General features: G+C 42.4%; 2 protein-coding genes across 6 annotated transcripts; one reads left to right on the forward strand and one right to left on the reverse strand.

The window, feature by feature from the left end:
- Positions 1 to 1,520: 1,520 nt before the first annotated feature.
- Positions 1,521 to 14,487, forward strand: GTPBP4 (GTP binding protein 4). The gene is made up of 17 exons (XM_032099551.1): positions 1,521 to 1,626; positions 2,278 to 2,448; positions 3,592 to 3,695; positions 3,773 to 3,909; positions 4,512 to 4,612; positions 5,015 to 5,107; positions 5,615 to 5,806; positions 5,889 to 5,954; positions 6,646 to 6,735; positions 7,081 to 7,191; positions 7,450 to 7,527; positions 7,636 to 7,687; positions 8,298 to 8,398; positions 9,260 to 9,457; positions 10,360 to 10,425; positions 11,538 to 11,672; positions 12,149 to 14,487. The coding sequence occupies exons 1-17, from the start codon at positions 1,579 to 1,581 to the stop codon at positions 12,299 to 12,301; spliced, it is 1,896 nt and encodes a 631-aa protein (XP_031955442.1). The 5' UTR covers positions 1,521 to 1,578; the 3' UTR covers positions 12,302 to 14,487.
- Positions 13,432 to 19,688, reverse strand: LOC116439687 (isopentenyl-diphosphate Delta-isomerase 1). 5 transcript variants are annotated; one of them, XM_032099593.1, is made up of 5 exons: positions 19,580 to 19,688; positions 18,285 to 18,448; positions 17,190 to 17,282; positions 15,809 to 15,939; positions 13,432 to 15,257 (listed from the first exon to the last, which is right to left on the reverse strand). In XM_032099593.1, the coding sequence occupies exons 2-5, from the start codon at positions 18,424 to 18,426 to the stop codon at positions 14,940 to 14,942; spliced, it is 684 nt and encodes a 227-aa protein (XP_031955484.1). In that variant the 5' UTR covers positions 18,427 to 18,448; positions 19,580 to 19,688; the 3' UTR covers positions 13,432 to 14,939. The 5 variants fall into 5 exon arrangements, with proteins under 5 accessions (XP_031955484.1, XP_031955467.1, XP_031955456.1 ...); XM_032099576.1 differs by having other exon boundaries at positions 18,285 to 18,445; positions 19,576 to 19,688; XM_032099565.1 differs by having other exon boundaries at positions 19,576 to 19,688.
- Between the last annotated feature and the right edge of the window lie 1,699 nt (positions 19,689 to 21,387).

Raw genomic sequence — 21,387 nt, forward strand, 5'->3', positions numbered from 1 at the left:
TGACACAGAGTCCCTCTCTGGCTTTGCTGTAGGCCCCCTTCAGACACTGGAAATTTGCTATGAGGTTTCCACACAACTTCCTCTGAACAGCCCCAACTTTCTCAGCCTGTCAAGTACGTGTGTCTGCATGTACATGTACACTGACACACAGTGTGCATGCACCACAGTCCCTCAAGCTCCTGCCACCCCAGAAACATGGCCACTGTGGGTCTCTGCCTCTTTTCCTGTGGCAGGCACTTGGCTTCATACTTGCAGGAACAGAACAGAGAGCCCCCTCAATCTGGAAAATGGTCAGGAGTAGACTTTAGTAAGAAGGGCAGACTGGGGTGACAGGATGTGCAGGCTACGGTCAGACATCTGTACTGACCATGATGCGATACTGGCCTCTTTTATTCCCTTTTCTTTTCATTTCCCCACACTTTTTCCTCCCTTATTCACACTAATCCCTCTCTCTTCACAGCTTTGGTCCTTCCTCTAAAGATCCTGTATGTCTCCCAAGACATTCTTCAAGGCGTGACATTCTTCAATAAAAACATCGAGGTGCTGGAGCATGTCCAGAGAAGGGCAATGGAGTTGGGGAATGGTCTGGAGCACAAATTATATGAGGAACGGGTGAGGGAACTGGGGTTGTTCATCGTGGAGAACAGAAGGCTCAGGGGGGAGCTTATCACTCTCTACAACCGCCTGAAAGGAGGGTGCAGCCAGGTGGGGCTTGGCCTCTTCTCCCAGGCAACCAGCGACAGGACAATAGGACATAGTCTCAATCTGCGCCAGGGGAAGTTTAGGTTGGACATTAGGATGAATTTCTTCAGAGAAAGGATGATCAGACATTGGAACAGGCTGACCAGGGAGGTGGTGGAGTCACTGTCCCCAGAAGTGTTTAAGGAAAGATTTAAGAATGTGGCAAAGTGGCATTTAGTTGACATGGTGGTGTTTGGACTCAATGACCTCAGAGGTCTTTTCCAACCTAACTGCTTCTGTTATTCTGTGATTCTTGCACAATCCCAGGATGTTCTTCCAGGTATCCCCCAGGTAACCCAGAGGGCTGCTCCTGCAGACCCACCTGGTGGGTGCCCCTTCTGGACCACAGTGCTGATTGCCAGCTCGGACAGCCTGGGGAGGAGGCCAGTCGGGGGCCCCTTGGCCCCGATAAGGCTTTTGGGGTCCCTTTCCCCATCCTTATTCTCTGCTCCTTCGTGCTAATGGAAATCAGCCTTTACACATCGGTCAACAGGGAGACGGTGTATTTTGCCTTCTCGGCCCTACGGGCATAAGCCATGTCTGCCCTGAACCATCACATCGAGGAGCCCTTGCTCGAATCCTGCTCGCGGTCAAGTGTTTCTCTGGCAACACCCGGACTCAACCCCAAGAGGCTGCCTCCGTCCCCCCCTTCTCTCTCTCTCCTTCCCTCTTTCTCTCTCCCTCTCCTTCCCTCTTTCTCTCTCCCCCTCCTTCCCTCCCTCTTTCCCTCCTCCGCTCCCCTCTCTTCCCCTCCCTCCCGGGCCGGACGCGCGGAGCTCTCGCGAGAGCCCGGGTCTCGCTTCCTTTCCGGCGCGTGGCGCGGCGCTGGCGGTGGCCATGGCGCTCTACAACTTCAAGAAGATCACGGTGGTTCCGTCTGCCAAGGTACGGCCGCGCTGCCCCGGCCCCTGTCCGCCCCGGCCCTGTCCCTGCCCCGGCCCTCAGCGCCCTCCGGCACCGGGCCGTCCCTCCCACCCGGCGGTTCCCGAGGACCGCGCTGCCCTCCTGCCCCTTCCGCGGTGCCGGCGTGGTGTCGGCCTTCGCCTCTTTCCCCTCCCGCGAGAGCCGTGGACTCGCCCTGGGCTGGCGCTGCTGGGCCCGGCGGCCCATACCATGTACAGTGTCGGGGGGGTCCTGTCTGAGCAGGGATTCTGAGGCCGCGCTTCTCCCTGCGGGGCTGTCGGGATGGCCCCCACAAAAATCCCCCCAAACCTGAACCAAACCTCATCATATGAACCTTATCGCAGCGTCTTCGTTCAAAATAAAGTCCTTTGCCAGTCTGAGGAAGGGGTTTTAAATTAAGCCCGGTGAGGGGAACTCCCCGCAGGGCTCGGACCAGCTGGGGCGGCTGGGCCGGGGGCGGCCCGCGGTTCTTTGAAATGGAATATGCAAACTGCTTATTTCTGCTTGTCCTTAAACATACGTGTCGAACTGTGGATGCACTTCGCTCGTCAGCTGCTCCTCCACCAACATAAAATTGTTGCCTTTACAAAAACGTGACGTTTTGTGTAATTAATCATGTTTCCTTGATTGCAGGACTTCATAGATTTGACATTGTCAAAGACTCAGCGAAAGACCCCAACTGTCATTCATAAACATTATCAAATCCATCGGATTCGACATTTTTATATGCGAAAAGTCAAATATACCCAACAGAATTACCACGACAGACTCACTCAGATCTTAACAGATTTCCCGAAGTTAGATGTAAGTGTTTTCTCATTTGCCGATTTCACTGTAGACAGTTCAGCTGATTTCCAGTAGACTTTACTGTGAGTAGTTGTGGGCAAAGCCTGTACTGCAAAAGTAGTATTTTCCTGCTAAGAACAGAAGTCTAGCCCGTGGATGGTCATTAGAGGTTGGATTTTATGAGCTTTTAGCTGATCAAATATGTTTGCTAGTAGTTGCTGTTGAATGAAGAGAAAATGGGGGGGTTTTTAAAAGTATGTTGTGTCTGCCTATTTCTTCTTTGTGTGTGCATATGGACACTGCACTTACGGTTAGTCTTCCGTAGAAAATACATGCAGAAAGCAAGAAATACCATAATATATTTTCAGGAGTTACTTTGACAACACAAATGTTGTTCTCAGCCCCATAAAGGGTTGCATTGGAAACACAGTATTAACTTCCAACAACTGCCACTGGATCCATGTGTCCAGTGGGACTTTTTTATGGGCAGTTTTCTGCTCATGCTGACATTGTCGACCTGTTAAATTGTTTTTCTTGATAATTTAATATCCAGTGAGTGTTGCTCCATAATTCGCAGAAATATCTTCTGGGGGTTTTTTTCAACATCACATGATGAAATTTCTTCAGATAAATACATATCTAGCTGATATACTCTTGTTTAAAAGATTTGCACCAGAGATGCCACTTCCTTGAAAATGTGAGGATTTATTTGGGCATTTAAAAAACCCTTTTTATCCAGTCTTGTATAGCATTTTGATGTAGCACTCAGGAGAAAAAAAAGGAATTAATAGTATTGCTGTGTTTCTGCTATAATATGAATTTCCTTTTAGAGACAATTTCTGTTGGCTTCTTGAAGTTTTTTACTTGAAAAAAAGACTTCAAAGTTTGAAGTATTTTAGAAAGCAAAAGATCAAATGGAAACTCTGTATGAGTAAGTCAAAGATGTGTCTCCAGAAGAAATTCAGAGCGATTAAGGTTCATAGATTTAATGACCAAGCAGATTATTTTTCTTACATCAGATAGTAGTGAAAACTGTTTGGCTTTTAGCATCATTGTATTGCTGTACTGGAGAAAAAAGTAGAACTTACATAATGTCCAAGAAATAGTCCTCTTGAAGAAAGAAAACACGAGACTAAGTTTAATACTGTGCTTTTGTTTTAGGATATTCATCCTTTTTACGCGGATCTGATGAATGTTCTGTATGACAAAGATCACTACAAGCTGGCTTTGGGGCAGATCAATATTGCCAAGAATCTGATTGACAAGTAAGGGGCACTGATTTCTTTGCTTTTGTATGTGCCTGGTGGATTGGTGGCTGAGTTCTGCTTTCCTGTGCCTGCAGTGTTGCCAAGGACTACGTGCGGCTCATGAAGTACGGAGATTCTCTGTACCGCTGCAAGCAGCTCAAGCGGGCGGCCCTGGGACGCATGTGCACCATCATCAAGAGACAGAAACAAAGCCTGGAGTATTTGGAGCAAGGTTGGTGTTACATCTGGGCTGAAAAAAGGCATGTGAATTGGATATAAAGTTTATTATGCTTAATAGCATATAGAAGAATGCGTTTAGTACAGGTTACAGATCCAGGAAACACAGAAACAGTTTTAAAATCCCCAAATACTTACTTTATTTTTCAACAAAATAGTTTTCTCTTTGAGTATTTTTTAAATGGTATGGTATTAGTAACAGTGATAAAACTTTTTTCTTTGTTCAAAAGTCACAGCCATGCTTTTACTTACCATTCTTTTCATTGACATATATGTGAAAAATAATTGCTAAAGATTTTGCAAACATTACTCCTTACTTCAGACTTATTAGTCCTTCAGGTTACATTGCCTGATTTGGTGGAGTCATTCTAGCTATAAGACAGTGGTATTCATTTCTTAAATATTTATGAAATTTTATTTTTGTTGTATGTAGATACTTGGTGGAGTCTGCAAACTATTACACACTTTCAAAAATGATCGTGTTATATCAGAAATGTTACTAATTTTTATGTAAAAAATTCAGCATATGTATTTTTACCCCATCTCAGTAAAACTTAATTTATCACAGATATTTTAAAAAATCTTTTAACATTTCAGTGCGGCAACATTTGTCTCGTTTGCCGACCATTGATCCCAACACACGAACTCTTCTGTTGTGTGGCTACCCAAATGTTGGGAAATCCAGCTTTATAAATAAGGTATGTGAGTGGTTTTTTCATAAATAATACTGAGATAACCATGTAATTAAAATAAGGTAACTTCTAAACAATTTGATATCGTGGCAGTGTCTGATGTGAGCAGTAGCAAGTTTAAATGTGTGAGGAGAGGTTGAATGAAATTCCTGGAGGAATAAATGGGAAATTACGATAGATTTCACTCTTTAAAGTCCTTATCTTTTCCAAAATAGCATCCCATTAGCATATTTTCTGACAGACATTTGCTTGCATTTGACAAGCATTTGCTTGCAGAGAAGCTAGAATAACCATTTTTTAGCTTTTTTTTTTCCCTGTGTAGCAAAGGAAGTCTGTTATAATTATGATATACTGTTTGCAACTTCAGAAAATTTTAAATAAATGTGTGTGACTAAATCTTGTTTCAAGGTTACAAGAGCAGATGTAGAAGTGCAGCCGTATGCCTTCACCACGAAATCTCTCTTTGTGGGACATATGGATTATAAGTATCTACGCTGGCAGGTAAGAACTGTTACTGTTTTGCATTTTCTTGAAAGAGTGAGCTGGTTATAGTCTGATTTGCCTTTTTGCCATGGGAGTTGCATTTTTTTGTCTGGATGAGACATGCTGTGTGTGACAGCTGCTTGGCAAGGTACAGCATGCCAAATGAGGGCAGCAGTCAAAACCTGTTCTGAAAATGTACGTGTATGGGTCTGTTTTCGATTGGAGGGAAGATGGGAAATGGAATTACTGACTAAAGCCAGATCACTTTTTATCACTGTCAAATTCTGGGCCAGGCTGGGGCAGCATTTTCCCTTCCTCTGCAATACTTGGAGTGTTGGTTATGCTGAAACCTCATTCTTATCCCATTTCTCCATTTTCAGATTCTGTTTGGCAGAGCTCACAGTCCTATTTGTGACTGAAAGGAGAAAGTATTGCTGTCTTAAAAAAGACAATATTGATGAACAATCAAGCACGTGTTCTGCAATAGCTGATCAATAACACCTGACTTAATGATGTTAATCTTAGGTTGTAGATACCCCTGGCATTTTGGATCATCCCCTGGAGGACAGGAACACCATTGAGATGCAGGCTATCACTGCCCTGGCACATCTGCGTGCTGCTGTGCTCTACGTGATGGATGTGTCTGAGCAGTGTGGGCATAGCCTAGAGGAGCAGGTGGAGCTTTTCAAAAATATTAAGCCATTGTTTGCTAACAAGGTGTGTTTGGTTCACATTATTAATAAACCCCAGTGTTTTATAACATGGTAACTTGAATTAAGATTTTGCTTTTTCTTACCAGCCACTTATAATCGTTGCAAACAAATGCGATGTGAAGAGGATTTCAGAACTTCCTGAAGACAGTCAGGTTAGGATATTTCTCTCACCTCTTCATCTTCTGATGTTTACCAAAAATACTGTGTGTGTGTGAGTTGTAGATGGTTATTATTTGTACTGGGCAAAACTTACATGATATTTCTCTATTGAACTGCCCTAGTAGTGCAGTGGAAAGTAGCTTTTTGCAGGTCTTGACCCCATCTTTCTTTAGTACTGTCTAATGTAGATCCTTGCCTGAATATTGTAAATGCCAAACAGAAGGCAGGTTCTTAATGGTTTCAGAAATCTCTGATGCTGTGAGAACTTTCAGTTACTGCTGTAATTGGAAGTTAGACAGTAGCCTTACTCACTCACCAGTTCAGTGACAGTTCAGAGACAGTGAGCACTATACTGACAGGTGTTGCTGAACAGTTGCAATAAAAGGTCCTGCAGACCTAGTTCTTTTGTATCTACAGGTTAAAGCACATAGAATTTGTGTTTCTCTTTTTTCCCCTTTTGGGTCATTTATAGGTGCCTTTTATAAAGTAGTTACTTGTTTATAAAAGAAAGAGACTAAATAGAACTGTAATTGTAAACTTTCTGTCGTCTTTTTAGAAACACCTTCTAATAAAATACTAATACATTGCATGTATTGATACTGGATTAAGATTTCTGGTCTTAATGTATTGGTATAGAAAGAAATGCACAGGATGTTATTATTTGGGAAAATTTTTCAATTTTAGAAAATATTTGAAGCTTTTGAAGCAGAAGGATTTTCCGTAATAGAGACAAGTACTCTAACTGAAGAAGGTGTAATCCAAGTTAAAACAGAGGTAGGTGCCTTCTCTAACATTTTGCTTCACTTGCATGAACTTGATCTCAGTTAAACTGCATTATAGCGATAAACTTTAAAAATGTTTTCCTTGTTGCGCCTCAGTGAGCTTGGGTGAAAATGGAAAATAATGTCATAATAATTATTTTTAAATTGTGATTTTTTTCTGAGTCCTGTTAAAAACAGGACAAATGCATCCTCCCATGATACTTTTTATATAAAATAGTTGGATGCTTGCTTGAGAGTTAGAAGTATAAGATAATAAGAGAGTGTGTCGCTAGATATTTGCGGTTGAATGCCTGCTGTGTCTAAAAGGCTTCATTCCTCACCTTACGTGCACTTTCAGGCCTGTGACAGACTCTTGGCCCATCGTGTTGATACTAAAATGAAAGGAAACAAAGTGAATGAAGTACTGAATAGATTACACTTGGCCATGCCAACCAAAAGAGATAACAAGGTATGCTACATGCTTGCACTATTTAATGTATTTCCAGTACTTCTTAAGTAGGGTAAGAATTCTGTCATTGTTAATCTGTGAATAGATTCATATGATGAAGTTTTCTAATTTATTATCTCTAAGTGCCCTTCCTGGTGGGAGCTTGGGATTTTGTATTCTTCAAAAATACATTACAGTGCAGCTGGTGATTTATAGCAGTGTAAAAAAACATTGATGTGAACTTCTTTTCCCTTTATTGTTGGGGTGGATTTATTCCAGGAGCGACTGCCTTTTATACCTGAGGGAGTAGTAGCACGTAAGAAACGCATGGAAGTAGACACTCCCAGGAGGAAATTGGTAAGTGGCATCTCTAAATCAGGAAATCAGCAGCTGGGTTTTAAATTTGCTGTATTAGTCCATTGCTTCTAAATTAGATGGTACCTAAAGCCATGTATGTCTTTGCAGGAGAGAGATATTGAACTTGAAATGGGAGATGATTATATTTTGGATCTGCAGAGTAAGTATGACATAAGAATTGGTGGTGGTAGTACTAGTAGTAGTAGTAGTAGTAGTAGTAGTAGTTAGTAGTAGTAAGCAGTAAACTGTGGCTATTCCAGCCTTAAGGGGGAATACCTAAACCTGATTCCTTTCGACTAAATGCCAGTGCCACCATTTCATTGCACACTATCCTTCTGGTCCAGAACTGGTGATCTTTAGTGGTGTGTTTTGTGATGTCACTTAGTTGTTTCCCACTCATGTCACAGACATAAAATGACTGGTCAGATGATTCAGACCAGTGATTTTTTCTTTCCATTCTGTATTGTAGTACTTCATTAATTTCTGATGCTCTCTTTGTTAAGAAAGTATCAATATGAAAGAGACTGCATGTATTGTGTTTCAGCTGGATATTTGTTGCCTAGCGTGTCTTGGGGCAGTGGGTCATGCCATTACTGAATAATCTTTGGCAGTGGGATGGAGATCAGAAATATTTATATGGCAGAGGTGCTGCCAGATTCTTAGGGATAGGGCACTTCTTTTGTGTGTGTGTTCTGATTGTTGTTTTTTGTCACGGAACATTCTTTGAAATTAATTTTTGTCTCTTTATCAACTTTTGTTGTATTTTTAAGAATACTGGGACTTAATGAATTCATCTGAGAAATATGATAAGATTCCAGAGATATGGGAAGGCCATAATATACTTGACTACATAGATCCAGATATAATGAGAGTGAGTTTTCCATTTTTTGCCTTATGCTTTTCTTTCATCTTTATCCCTTATTTGTTTAATGTCAATTACTATTTGTAGATTAAAAACAATGTACAATGAGAACCTGTTCTTTTTTACATTGTCTGCACTTGTCATGGGAAAAGATACTATTTTTTGAATGATCACGGTCAGAATTTCAGAAGAATGGAAAATTGCTTCACCTTGTCAGAATGACGGTGATCTTACCTGTTCCATTCTAACATACGAGGTTTGCACTACAAGTTTTCTCTTAATTCTTTGACTACAGCTACAGAAATGTAGCTATCAAACTTTATTAATTTTTAAGAATATGAAATTCATCCATCAGATTTATGTTTATGGAGGAAATGGACTGAATGCTCAATTTGTAACATTTGTATTTAATAACAAGCACTGTTTGGATTTCCTGCTGGTTGCTAAGAAGGAGTGGTGAGTGCAGCCCACGGAGCCTGCCAGTTACGCAGTTGAGTTCCTCTGAATTGCTGGTGTTCTGGACTCATGCTGAACATTGAAAGAGAAGGGTTTTCAGAGTCTGTTTCCAGAAATGGCACAACAAGCACAGCTCACAGGATAGTACAGCTGCTGTCACACTCTGGGCAGCTTTGGGCCGCCACACAAATTTGGCCAAGTGATGATGTGGTGTGATGGAGTTAGTCTGCACAGGGCTGTGCCATGGGTTCACAGTGATCTCCATCACCAGCTCAGTTAGGTGTGGCTCAGAGGGTCATTATCAGATTATGTAGTTCCTTCTTCGGCTGTCATGGCCCAAGACCATGCAAAAATGTAATGTTGAGGATTGTAAGTCAAGGATCTGATCCCCATTTTATCTCTTCAAAATCGAAGAAACTAGAAGAATTGGAGAAAGAGGAAGAGCTGAGAGAAGCTGCTGGAGAATATGACAGTGAACCAGAAAGTGAAGATGAAGAAATGATGGAAATCAGACAATTGGCGAGACAGATCCGAGAAAAGAAGAAACTGAAAATCCTGCAGTCAAAGGAAAAAGACGTTCATGGTCCAAGGATGCCTAGAACAGCTAAAAAGGTGAGTGTAGAACATGTTCTGTAACAAAATCCTGCAGATGTGTAACAACATCATGAAAGCATGTATCACTATCAGGTAGTGGAACTGGTGACTTTTTCTCATACTTGGCCCTCCCACTGCTTGCTTTCTTCTGTCCTGGGAGTTCTGGTGACTGCTTAGCTGTGGAGGCCACACCAAGTGAGGGATAGTAGCCCTTTTTCTTGTGTGTCACTGTACACAAGTGCATCTTGTAAAATTCCATATATATTGCAGAAAAGGTTTTCAGTGTGATTTAGTTTGTGTTAAGTGGGTTGTTTCATTGTAATTGTTATTACTATCTTTTTGCTTTAAATTAAAATAATTATAAGAATTAGATAATTACTTAAAATCACAATCATGTAAAATTTGTTGCGGGCCTCTCCCAGTTCTGGAAAAGGTCATGTGTCTTTCTGGAAGCCAGGTATCACGCTTTCTGATGGCAGAGTCTCTTCTGACCAGTCCGGGACAATTGCAAAGTAATAAACTGATAACTAGACACTTTGAGAAAATGAATCTAGCTGCTGTTGCCCCCAATAGCTCTCACCTTCTCCAGAGAGTGTGCCTTTTAGGAGAAGAGGAAACATTTTTGACCAAAATACCTCTCCTTGTCAGCTTCCCCCAGAAAGGCAATCTATTTATAAGATCTTTAGGAAATGCTGGGCCATTGCAATCCTGTGAAACAGAATTTATGGGTGAAGAAAATTAAGTTGCAAAAAACGAAATGTGAAATGTGAAGGTAGGACTTCAAGTATCTGCTTGTGGCTGTGATAAAGCTAAAAATATATAGTTAATATAATGGACTTGTGGTGGTGTACTGAGACAAAAGATAAGGTGGGACCATTCTTTTCTGAAAGAAACATGTTTTCTTAACTGTGTTTTTACAGGTCCAGCGGAAGGTGCTAGAGAAAGAAATGACTGATCTTGGACTTGACATGACTAATAAAGATGATGTAAGTTTTTGCTAATTAAACATAATATTTATCTAAAAGAGACTTAAATTTCTTTGAGCACAGTTGAAATGCTTATAATAGTTGGCACAAGAGAGAGATAGGATCTATTAAGGATGAAATAGGAGCTGCAGATGATGCAGTTGGTACTGGAATTTTTTTAATAACATGAGCAAAGCACATAGGGTAAGCTGAAAAAATAAACTAACATTTATCAAGAATCATATATATATATGTGCACTGCTTTCTTGGAACTTGTGCAGGATTTGAGAACAGGCTTGGCTAAACATACTTCTTAATTTTCAAGTCTGCTTTGTTGGATGAGACTCTACTGTGTCAGAAATAGTGTAACAACAGATCAGGTCTATTTTTTATAGTTCATTAATTCCATGAACTGTAATTGAAGTTTTTGAGGGCAGCTGGCATCTTTAAATGTAAGGCAGATAAAGTACTTCAGAGACTGGCCTTCAGGAGGCATTTCATTTTAACAGAAATAAAAAAAAAATTCATTTTGTACAGCAAATCCAGCAGTATCACAACTCCCTGGATCTTGAGACCTCTAATTCTTTAGCTAATCAAGGAGTTAGTTAGGAAACAAGGACTGTCAACACTACACATCTGGAGCAAGCATTTATGGTTCTCAGAGCTGCCATGCCATGTTGATGCAGGAGTGATCTCAGTGAGAAGGAATGTAATACTTAGCTATAACATGATAAGTTTTCATGTCTGAAAATCTTTATGGTTTTGCCCTTTACACAGGCCACTAATTGGGGTAAGTTTCTTCATTGCTTTTTTGCTGTTGCAAAATTGCTTCAGTGTTGCTATCCATTAATTTGTATCTTTGTATTAATTACTTATGAGTCTACTCCCCCCCCCCAAAAAAGAGAAAACCGGAGTTCGTAATTATGGAGGAGAAAAAGCTAATATTCACTGAAATTTGAGTGTTCCTGTAGGACAGAGAGGCAGTGACCAACAGCTGTCAAGATCTTTATGTTACTACAGAATAACCAATATAATTTATCACAGCAATCCACTTCCTGTTTTTCCTATTACTCTGATTAGAAATGCACTGATTGTTTCTGGCTTCCATGGTTAAATTATGTTTTCAATTTCAGGCACATTATGTGAGAAGGTCCCGCAGTACCACGAGGAAGCGTAAACGGGACGAGTCTGAAACCCCCAAGTCGGTGTCACGCAGTCGCAGCTGCTCTCGCACACCACGGGACGTGTCCGGCCTTCGGGATGAAAAGGTTTGTTATTTACCTGTATGGCAGCTCAGCCAGTGTGACTGTACCTAGACCAGCTCCTGGGAAACTTCACAGTAGGCTGGTTGGTTGTCCAGAATTTGTGTTCGTTCTCTCTACAGCTTCACCATCTTTTCATTTGGACTCTATGTTTCTGTACTTCCTTCCAAAAAATAACATGTAATCATACAGACCAAGGAAGTGCATTTTAATTTTTGTCTCTAAAAGCAAATCTGAAGGAAAAATTATGCAAACTATGGAGTTCCACTGTTAGTAAGAGAGGAATTCCAGGGATAGCATGATCCTCTGTTAGTGTACTGGAAAAAATTTTGCTAAGGAGGGTTAGTGTCACTTGCAGTGATACTGCTCTAGAGTTGGTGTTGTCCTTGATAAAACCATCCAGGGTTTTTTTAAAGGTAAGGCTTGTTGCCTGAGTTACTGAGGAAGTTACTCTGCATGTTTGTTTGTTTGTTTTTAAATAGATGGTGAAGAAGGTCAAGATCATGGCAAAGAAAGCTCAAAAGAAAATGAACCGCCTGGGCAGGAAAGGAGAGGCAGACAGGCACATATTTAACTTGAAGCCAAAACATCTGCTGGCTGGGAAGAGAAAATCTGGTAAAACACAGAGAAGATAAGCAGTCTTCTGAATCAAAATTAAAAGCTAATCAAAAAATCAAATTTAAAATCAAAATTAAATTTATTAAAACTGATTTCTAGTCCTGTCATCTGTTTTGGTAGTACTTGGTGTTTTGTGTTAGTGGTTAAGATACTTCAAGTTCAGTGTTTCAATACCTTGATGGTGCAGTTCCAACCAATACCATGAGAAATTTCTCAATACTAGTGGCAGCCATTTATAAACAGACATAAAAAATACTTTCTTCCATGTTCTTATTCCTGATTTTCATGTATCAGTAAAGTATTTATATTTCTATACAAAACTAATTTTAAATAAGTTTAAATCTAGAAGTGTGTACACGTTGTTAAACTACCTTTAATGGCCTGGGTTCAGTAAGGTTTGGATTGCTGCACACAAAGTAATTCTTTGTGATGAATTTACATTGCTGGTGAAGGCTGAAATTAGTGGGGAAGTAGTGGGACACCAACAAGGACTGCACAAAGCTTGTGTTTGTGCACTGAAACAGGGAAGAAATGCTGCCACTTTACTAAGATACGGGGTGACTGGAGGAGCAGCTGCAGTTCTGGTAGTGACCTGCCATCTGTAATAACCTAAAACAGCGTGGGCAGGGAAGGTTACACCTTACAACTTCAAATATTTCACATTAGTATTAATATTTCAGATATGTAGAGAATGAGGATCAGACTGAAATTTTGTCCCAAACATATGCTACTGCCATCCTTGGCTTAGCAAGACATTTTCCCTTCAGGACCTGATAGACAAAATTCTGTCTCTGCTCAAAATATATTGTCAAATGTGAAATATTTCCTTTTTGTTCCTACTTGGTCAATGGTTACCTAGAAGTTTGTAAAACGATGCATTATAAACTTCTGGGAGCCTCTGAGGAACTGTTAAGCAAAACTTCTCTTATGCACAGTATTTTTACTTTAGGATCTGCTTTGCCAGCTTTTTCTCCAAGCTGAACTAGAAAAACAGAACTTCTTTTCAGTAGATCTGTGCCCTGCTGCCCCACCCATATCGTGCTGCTTCAGTGGTGGTTAATGGGCAGGGTGGTGCTTATAGTGTGGCAATGACAGAGATTATTCTCCTTATGGCTTCACATCTGAAAAGAAAACAACAGTCCAAGGGTTTAGGTAAGGTGTTTTAATTATAAAGTTAGATTTAAAAAGTATTTGAAAACTACTCCGTACCTACAGCTGGGTACCATGGCTGATTGCACTGAATTCCAGAGAGCTGCTACGTCACATCACTGTCCCCTCACCCGATATAATTTGCTTTGAAACAACACATCAGTTCTGGCCCACGTACAAACTTGGCTCTAAAACCTCTACGTGTTGAACCTCTGGAGGTGCTAGTACACAGAAACTTCAGTGCTGCAGTCACAATTGGGATGAGAAAGAGAAACCCTGACCACTGGAAAAAGTTAATTTTACCCCGAATTCAGACAGACTTGTTAAAACCACGGTTTACTTGCAATGAGAAGTGGAATGACAAACATCCTATTTCATCAGGCTCTGGGAGAGCTTAAGAAACCTAGCCTGAGTAGTGTGCTAACAGAAGAAATCACAAACTTCTTTGGGGATCCTCCCTCCCGAATCTGTAATTAAAATTGAAGCACCTTTAAGTATTTGTCTCATTGAAAAAAGCCTTCCATGTTACTAGCAATTGACTGCAAGATCAAAAAGGATTAGCTCTGGTACTCTGGTACAATGTCTAATTAAATGACATCAAGACCCACTGTAAGCCCACAAATTGTCAGTCTTGAATTTTGGGGTTCAGTGGGTTTGAGTGGTCTGGGAATGACTATTACGGGAAAAGAAAAGCCCTTGTATCAAGATGCCTTTGTTTCCTGGAAAACTGAGAAGAGCCATTTAGTGCATATCCTGTCTCCAAAGACAGACTACTGGCATTAGACAGCTACCATTTACATTTGGTGTAATTAACCTTTTTTTTTTTTTTTTAATTTAAGAGATGTCCAGTACTTAGCTAATCAGAGAAGCCTGGTGGGGAAAAAGACCCCAAACACTGTTTATTATCTAAAGTGTTATCACATATGTCAGCACTTCAAAGTCAAACTTACTCCACACAGACAATCCAATTACTTAAGCTTTTATGGGTTTGGTTAATAATAGAGTACAGTAGCTGAAGAGATTTGCTTTCTGCAATTAAAAATAATCCTGATTACTTTGAATTGTTTTTTTTTTCTTCTGGCAACTGGTCTTAACATCACAGCAGAGCCCACAATCATGTGTAATCACTATTTAAGGCGTGGCCAAGTTCAGTGGGAACACCCCAGCTCTTCTGCTTGAGCTGGGCAGGAGGTGCCCAGGCTCCCTCCCAGGTGTGCAGGGCACACACAGGCTGAGGATCTTTCACCAGGCAATGGAGGAAGAGGAACCCAGGGGTTTCATGCTACTGTTACCCATTTTACATGAGATCAAGCTTAACTCGCCCAAGAGAACCAAGGAGGAGGGGGAAGAGATGATGAAGAAGAAGAAAAAACATTGGCTATAACAACATCTGTATAAATTAAACATGCTCCATGTGGACCAATTCTCTGCACTTAAGTCATGATTTATCAGTGTTAATAGGACAACACATCGTTGTTAGCCTTCAGCACCTTTCATCCCAGCTATTTACATTCGGTGTATTTTTTCATGCTCAACAAATTTGTTCAAGTTACTCAGGTTATCCCACCACTTAAAAAGAAAGGTCTCTGCTATCAGCTTGAACCATGGAGTAATCTTAACTTCATTCCTGGCAGCTTTGTCCAAGAGCTGTTTCAGTTCTTTCTGTGTCACGTAGCAGTAGCTTTGGATCTCGTTGGGGTCGGGATTCAGTGTCACATCCTTCTGCACAAACAAGATATAGTCTATTTCATGTTCTCCCCAGATCCCATCAGACTTGGCCTTGTAGTGTATTCGTGTCAGGTAGGAGATCTCTTCTGGAGTTACCTACAACCAAATCACATGTCAGAAGCGCTGCCAGACCAGGAGAATTGCACTGCTGGGCATTGCAGTACCATTTATCAGCTGGTATCCTCCTCCTTAGAAATTATTTTTTCCCAAGTGTACAACGGCAATGTACTTTTTCACAAAGAATCACTAGGAAAACAAAATTTAAAGTGCTTTGATGGCATGAATTGCACAGAATTTCTCTAGTCAGACTCAGCCTGTAATACTTGAAGTGTATTTCTCCTACATGGTATGTTTTAAATAACGTTTACCAGACTCAACTGCACACTCAGTGAGCACTGGTGAAGACAAACACTTGCACCTACCCCTTACCCCCAAGGAAAAGACTCAACAACTACTTGAAGCCAAGGTCAGAAACACATACTGACAGACCAAGTGTAAGCCTGCCCTCCAGCGATCTCAGAAGTTCACTCAGTTCTCTGCATCTCCAAAGATAAGCTCATTTTTAGGTTTGAGGCTGACTCTGCCAGACACAGTCTGTAAACTGGCAAACACTGGCAAGAATTCCCATTTCTCCCTCCTTCCTTTACCTGCTCCATGGGAATTCCCAACTCTGCTTTCAGTCGTCTCTGTGCTGCTCTCCGAACACCAATGGCATTATTTTCTTCCAGTTCTTGTGGATGGCTTAGAGGATGACTGCAACAAGTGTTGGTAAAACAGTCTGCAAGAAGTTTGGATGAATCCATTTTTGACACTTATAAGGACTTAGGAAAAAAACCCCACAACACCAAAATCCCCCAGAGACAGAAGCCAGTTATTCAACACATGACAGCTTTGTCTCTCTTTTGCAGAGAAAGGTCACAGAAGAAGATATTTACACTTCTTATTTTCCTTTACATATTTTGCACTGGGATGTGCCTCTGCCAAGCACTGCTCAGCAGGTTAGTGTTTGATACACACGAGGACAGCCATTCTTGTCCCCAACACAACAACTTCGAGAGCTAGTCTATAAAGACCGTGTTTACCTCTCAAATGCCAATTAAAATTACTTTTGGGAGTTTATATGTTACAGGATATGCAAAATATTCCCAGAGCTTCAAGACCAGCTGACAGTAAGTAGAATTAAATACAAGGTTTATAACTGTGTTTAAAGGACAACCGATCCATACTCTGTTTCAACCTTTTGTCTGTAAAAGTCAAGCTCAAAAGCATCTAAAATAGAGATAGAATATCTACAAACCACACTTGAGCATTTTCACTGGTTAGCAGTGAAAGAAAAAATTAAAAGCAATCTCTTTATTAAAGATTCCCTTGGAAAGAAGAAAAAGATCTTCCTTCCTGAAGTTAGAAACACTTGATTTTGTTTTCCATTGAAAATTCTGCAACAGACAACCTCATGCTCCCTCCAGCATGTCTCATCTAAGCTATTCCTGTTTTATTCCCCTCCTTAGTTTTATGCCTCTCCATTTACATTTGTCAGCAATAGTTCAGGAGTGTTCAAAAGTCATGCACTGCATAGTTTGGCCACACAGTCTCACTTCTGGAAGAAGTGTTTGTTAGGACAACACAAAGGTCCACAGATCTCCCGAGCACCAGAGCTCTGCTGCACATCAGCTTTTACCAGTGGAGTGGGACACACTCCACAGCTACCAGAGTCATTTCTTCAACTCCAACAAACGTCTTGCAGCAGATGGGGGTAAACACCACACCCTCTGCCCTTGCATCAACAGGATCACATGTCACAGAACAACCACTTCCCAAGGATATATATAACCATACACGAGTGCTCCCATTATCTCACTTCACCCACAAGATATCTTGAACTCTCAAAAGTATTGGAAGTAGGTCCTCTCCAAAGTAGTAAATTCTAAAACCTCATAATGAGTTACACTGCAGGATTGGATTGACTTTTTTTTTTTAAATATTGATTTAAATAAAACATTTTTATAAATATAATGTTTCAGTACTAACCTGGAAATGTAATTTTTGCATTTGACCTCTGCTGCAGCAGCAGTTTATTTTCTGTATTAAATAAGAAAACACTAAAAGCTCGGTGCAGTAAACCTAAAAAAAAGAAACAAAACCAAACAACAAAACGGAGATATTTCACAGAAGAGAAAAAAACATATGAAGATAGTTTAAGGGCATAGAATGGCCTCATTTTTACATAATCCAATCTAAAATTAATGTATGTTAAAACCCAAGGATTTGATAAATAACTCAAGAGCTATTATTCAGGTTTCTATGTCAGCTTATGAAAAACTATGAAATTAGAAAAGTGCCTAGAACAAAAATGCAACAGAGGAGTTCTTCTAAGCTCAGTTCACCATTCTGAATGTGCACATTTGGGCAAGCTTCCAAATAGAGCTTGGCATCCATAAATTTACAAAAAAAAAAGAGATTACTCAAAAATTCCTAAAAAACTGTACAGAATTTCAAGACCCTTCAAGCATCACAGAAGTACAAGGAAAATAGGCTCCATTAAAAACAGTATAATTGCTGTTTTCTTCACCTTTTGAGTCTGTTATTCCTCACTCTTCAGAAAGATGCCTTCCCCAAGTACACAAAAGGAGGTCACACTCTACTATGTGACACTGCTGCATCTGACCAACCTCAAATAAACCCAAAATCAGTTAAACCCTTTCCTATTAGCAGTGTTTGAAGCAGAGCTCTGGGTGAACTACTTCAAAATGAAAGCCTCTTCTACTTGAAAAGAACTCAGCAAAGAAGCAAACAGCATTCTTTATAAAAAGCTACATAGAATCAGATATCCATAATAGGAAAAATACTATTTTATCTTCAAAACGTGATTAAAAATATTTATCAAGCTTGTATGTGCAATCACACATTTCTCTCCTTTGCAACTGCCTCCAATTGAATGTTCCTCCATACTGCAGAATTTTAACATCAGATATTTTATGCTGGGGTGGAGGGCCCTATGGGAAGGTACTTGCTCTGGTTTGATCCAACACTCACTTGATACTAAGGCTTTGATTTAATCATGACTCCGCTTCTGAAAACATTTAATCAACTTAATGGTTCAATTAGAAGATAAGCAAGCCGTACCTTTATCAATGTTTTCATTCAAGTGACAGTTTTTCTTGGTATCTGCTCCAATCTTATTGTCATTTTCATCTATAAGGATGCACATCTCTGCCAAGAGCTGCACCTGCTGCTCATCCAGCTGATCTGTGTTTACTTCAGGCATCGTGATGGTAGCACACACTCTACTGAAGACAGACAATGAAGAGTCATTCACTAAAAGCAACATCCATAAGGTTCTGGACAGAGTGTGAGAAATAACCAAATGGCTTGTTTTTCTGACATGGTGTAAAAATTGCACACCACTCGTATTTTGAGAGAGTTTACACGCTTTTAGGTTCCTGAAATTTCCTATCTACAATACAAATCACATAGCAACGCTTGGCAGGTGCTTGAGACATTTATATTTCTCAGGAAGCCCTTGCAGCAGCTGCTGCAGGACAGCCATGCTGAGCCTAACATTTTTATGGGCTGCCAGTGGCAGCTGACTGTCAGCTGAATAACTGGACCGAATTCCAGTTCCAAATTTCACCTCGCCTCACCCCACCGCCTGTGCACGCTGTGCACACTAACTCTGGCTACATTTTTGACGCCGAGCATCCTGTGCAAGAGGATTTCTCCCCTCCACACGTCTGTAAAGGCTCGGGACCAGGGTTTGAACCCGAGGCACCTCCAAAGCAACACCTCCCCTGCCCCCAGCCTCTGCTGCCGTGGGCGTGCTCTCGGCAGCCCAAAGAATCCCCGAATGGGTCAGGTTGGAAGGGACCACAGAGGGTCACCTGGTGACCCTCCCTGCTCCATCTGGGTCATCCCAGCGCACACGGCACAGGATTGCATCCTGACAGTTCTGGACTATCTCCGGTGAGGGAGTCTCCACACCGTCTCCGGGCAACCTGTTCCAGTGCACGGTCACCTGCACAGTAAAGAAGTTCTTCCTCACGTTCAGGTGCAAATTCCTGTGCATCAATTTCTGCCTGTTACCTCTTTCTCGTCTTATTGCTCAGCAATGAGGATGATCCTCTTGGCACCCTCCCATAAATATTTATAGATACTAATGATGTCCCCTTCTCAGCTGTCTCTTCTCGAGACTGAACAGGCTCCGCTCCCTCAGCCTTTCCTTGTAAGATATACTCCAGACCCTTCATCACCTTCGTTGCCCTCCGCTGAACCCGCTCCTGGAGCTCCACGTCTCCCTGGTACTGAGGAGTCCAGAACTGGACACAGCGCTCTGGATGCGCCTCAGCAGGGCTGAGGGGCAGGATGACTGCCCTCGGCCGGCTCGGCAGCTGTCCCCGCAGCCCCCTTCCCCACTCACTTGCCTGTCCGTGCGCTCGGGACCCGCCGCTCTCCCCTCACGCCGGGGCCGCTCCAAGAGGCCCCGCTCCCGGCCCGGCGCAGCGCGCGCCACATCTCTCGTCACGCCCCGCCCGCCAATGGCGCTGCCGCCCGGCGCTGACGTCACCGCATCGCCCGATCGCCCCACTGCGGCGCGGGGCCGAGGCCGCCCGTGACAGGCGGGAGCGGCGGCGCGCGCGGCCAATCGCGGAACAGGCGCGGAGCGGCCAATAGGGACAGGGCGCGGCGGCGGTCTGGCCAATGGGAGCGGCGCGGCGGCGGGATGGCCAATAGGGACAGGGCGCGGCGGCGGGCTGGCCAATGGGAGCGGCGCGGCGGCGGGATGGCCAATAGGGACAGGGCGCGGCGGCGGGCTGGCCAATGGGAGCGGCGCGGCGGCGGGATGGCCAATAGGGACAGGGCGCGGCGGCGGGATGGCCAATGGGAGCGGCGCGGCGGCCGTGCCCACAGCCGGAGCGGGAGCGGCCCGCCCTTGGCTGCCCACGGTCACCGGGCGCCGCAGAGCCAACTCGGCTGCAGAAGGGCTCTGAGATCGTCGGGTCCCACCTATGGCCGAACGACACCTTGTCAGCCAGACCACGGCACTGAGTGCCGCATCCACTCCTTGCTTAAACACCTCCAGAGACTGTGACTCCACCACTTCCTTAGGCAGCCCATTGCAATGTCTAAAGATTGAATATTTCTAACATTCAGCGCTGCTTATTGTCTTTTCACCCCACCCACGAAAACCGAAGGACTGTGCCCAAGCACTGGCTCTTCCGAATGTGCCGGTGTTTGTGGGAAACAGTTCCTGGACCGAATGTCTGCCCGGTTGTGGAAGTGTTTCGGGTGGCGGCCATAAGCCCGGGACTGCAGAGTAACAGGGCTTTAGGACACATTTAATCCTGGATGTTTTCTTTGATCCACAGTAGCATCCTTTGATCTAGAGAGGTTCAGTGTGTGCCACAGAGATCCCAGCCTGTGGCAACGGGAGGCGGGGAATACTCGCTCCCTCCTGCACCGACAGCTGCAGCTGGTGGGAAGCTCTGAAATCGCCTGACTCAGCGAGCGCTTGAAGGCCAGAGAAAGAAACACACTTTCTGGGTAGGACTGGAGCGCAGGCAGGCTGCCAAGAGGAACTGGTCAGATATGGCAGTTTAGATATGCACAGATACCAAACTAGAAAAACTTCAATACCAGCCCCTAGAAACTTCACACCACCATAACTAAGCACCTTCTCAGCAAGACTTTTGCTGGTTTATTGCCCATCCACAGATTTGGGTTTATGACTGGATGCTATAAAAGGCCTAGAAATTACATTTAACATGTCTTGGAGGCGTGGCTTGCTCTGATTCCCTCTTAGCTCAAGTTCTAGCATTTCAGTCTGGTTTGTTCGATTTTTCCTGTGAACAGGACAGATGGCCTGTGATTTAGAAATATCATTAGCAGCACAAATGTTCAAATGGACAGTTAATATTTTACAAGGGGAACATCTTACAGCATTCCCCTGTGCAGAGCTTGGTGAAAGAGAAAAGAGTGGAGGTGGTTTGGTTGAAAGCCACTTGAAACCAGCAGCGCATCAAAAGTGAAAAAAAAAAAGAATGTAGCAATGTGCTGGCTGCTACATATCCCTTTAACTACATAAAACATAACATTAAAATATTAGAATTAATGTTAATATTGTGTTATTCGTTAATATACTACAAATTTAATGTTATCACAAGAATGTTAATAATAAATATGTACTCTCATAAAGGACTGAAATGTACACAGATTACTTTTTATTGAGTTT

The sequence above is a fragment of the Corvus moneduloides genome, chromosome 1 (assembly GCF_009650955.1).
Source record: "Corvus moneduloides isolate bCorMon1 chromosome 1, bCorMon1.pri, whole genome shotgun sequence".
Lineage (NCBI taxonomy): Eukaryota > Metazoa > Chordata > Aves > Passeriformes > Corvidae > Corvus > Corvus moneduloides.

Bases quoted from the DNA above. Each gene is read 5' to 3' on its own strand.
- GTPBP4 (XM_032099551.1), top strand. From the start codon at position 1,579: ATGGCGCTCTACAACTTCAAGAAGATCACGGTGGTTCCGTCTGCCAAG. The intron at 1,627-2,277 runs GTACGGCCGCGC...CCTTGATTGCAG, and splicing joins CGGTGGTTCCGTCTGCCAAG to GACTTCATAGATTTGACATT. The intron at 10,426-11,537 runs GTAAGTTTTTGC...TTTCAATTTCAG, and splicing joins ACATGACTAATAAAGATGAT to GCACATTATGTGAGAAGGTC.
- LOC116439687 (XM_032099565.1), bottom strand. From the start codon at position 19,670: ATGTGGCGCGCGCTGCGCCGGGCCGGGAGCGGGGCCTCTTGGAGCGGC. The intron at 17,283-18,284 runs GTACGGCTTGCT...TCTTTTTTTTAG, and splicing joins GAATGAAAACATTGATAAAG to GTTTACTGCACCGAGCTTTT. The intron at 15,258-15,808 runs GTAAAGGAAGGA...ATTTGGTTGTAG, and splicing joins TGGGAATTCCCATGGAGCAG to GTAACTCCAGAAGAGATCTC.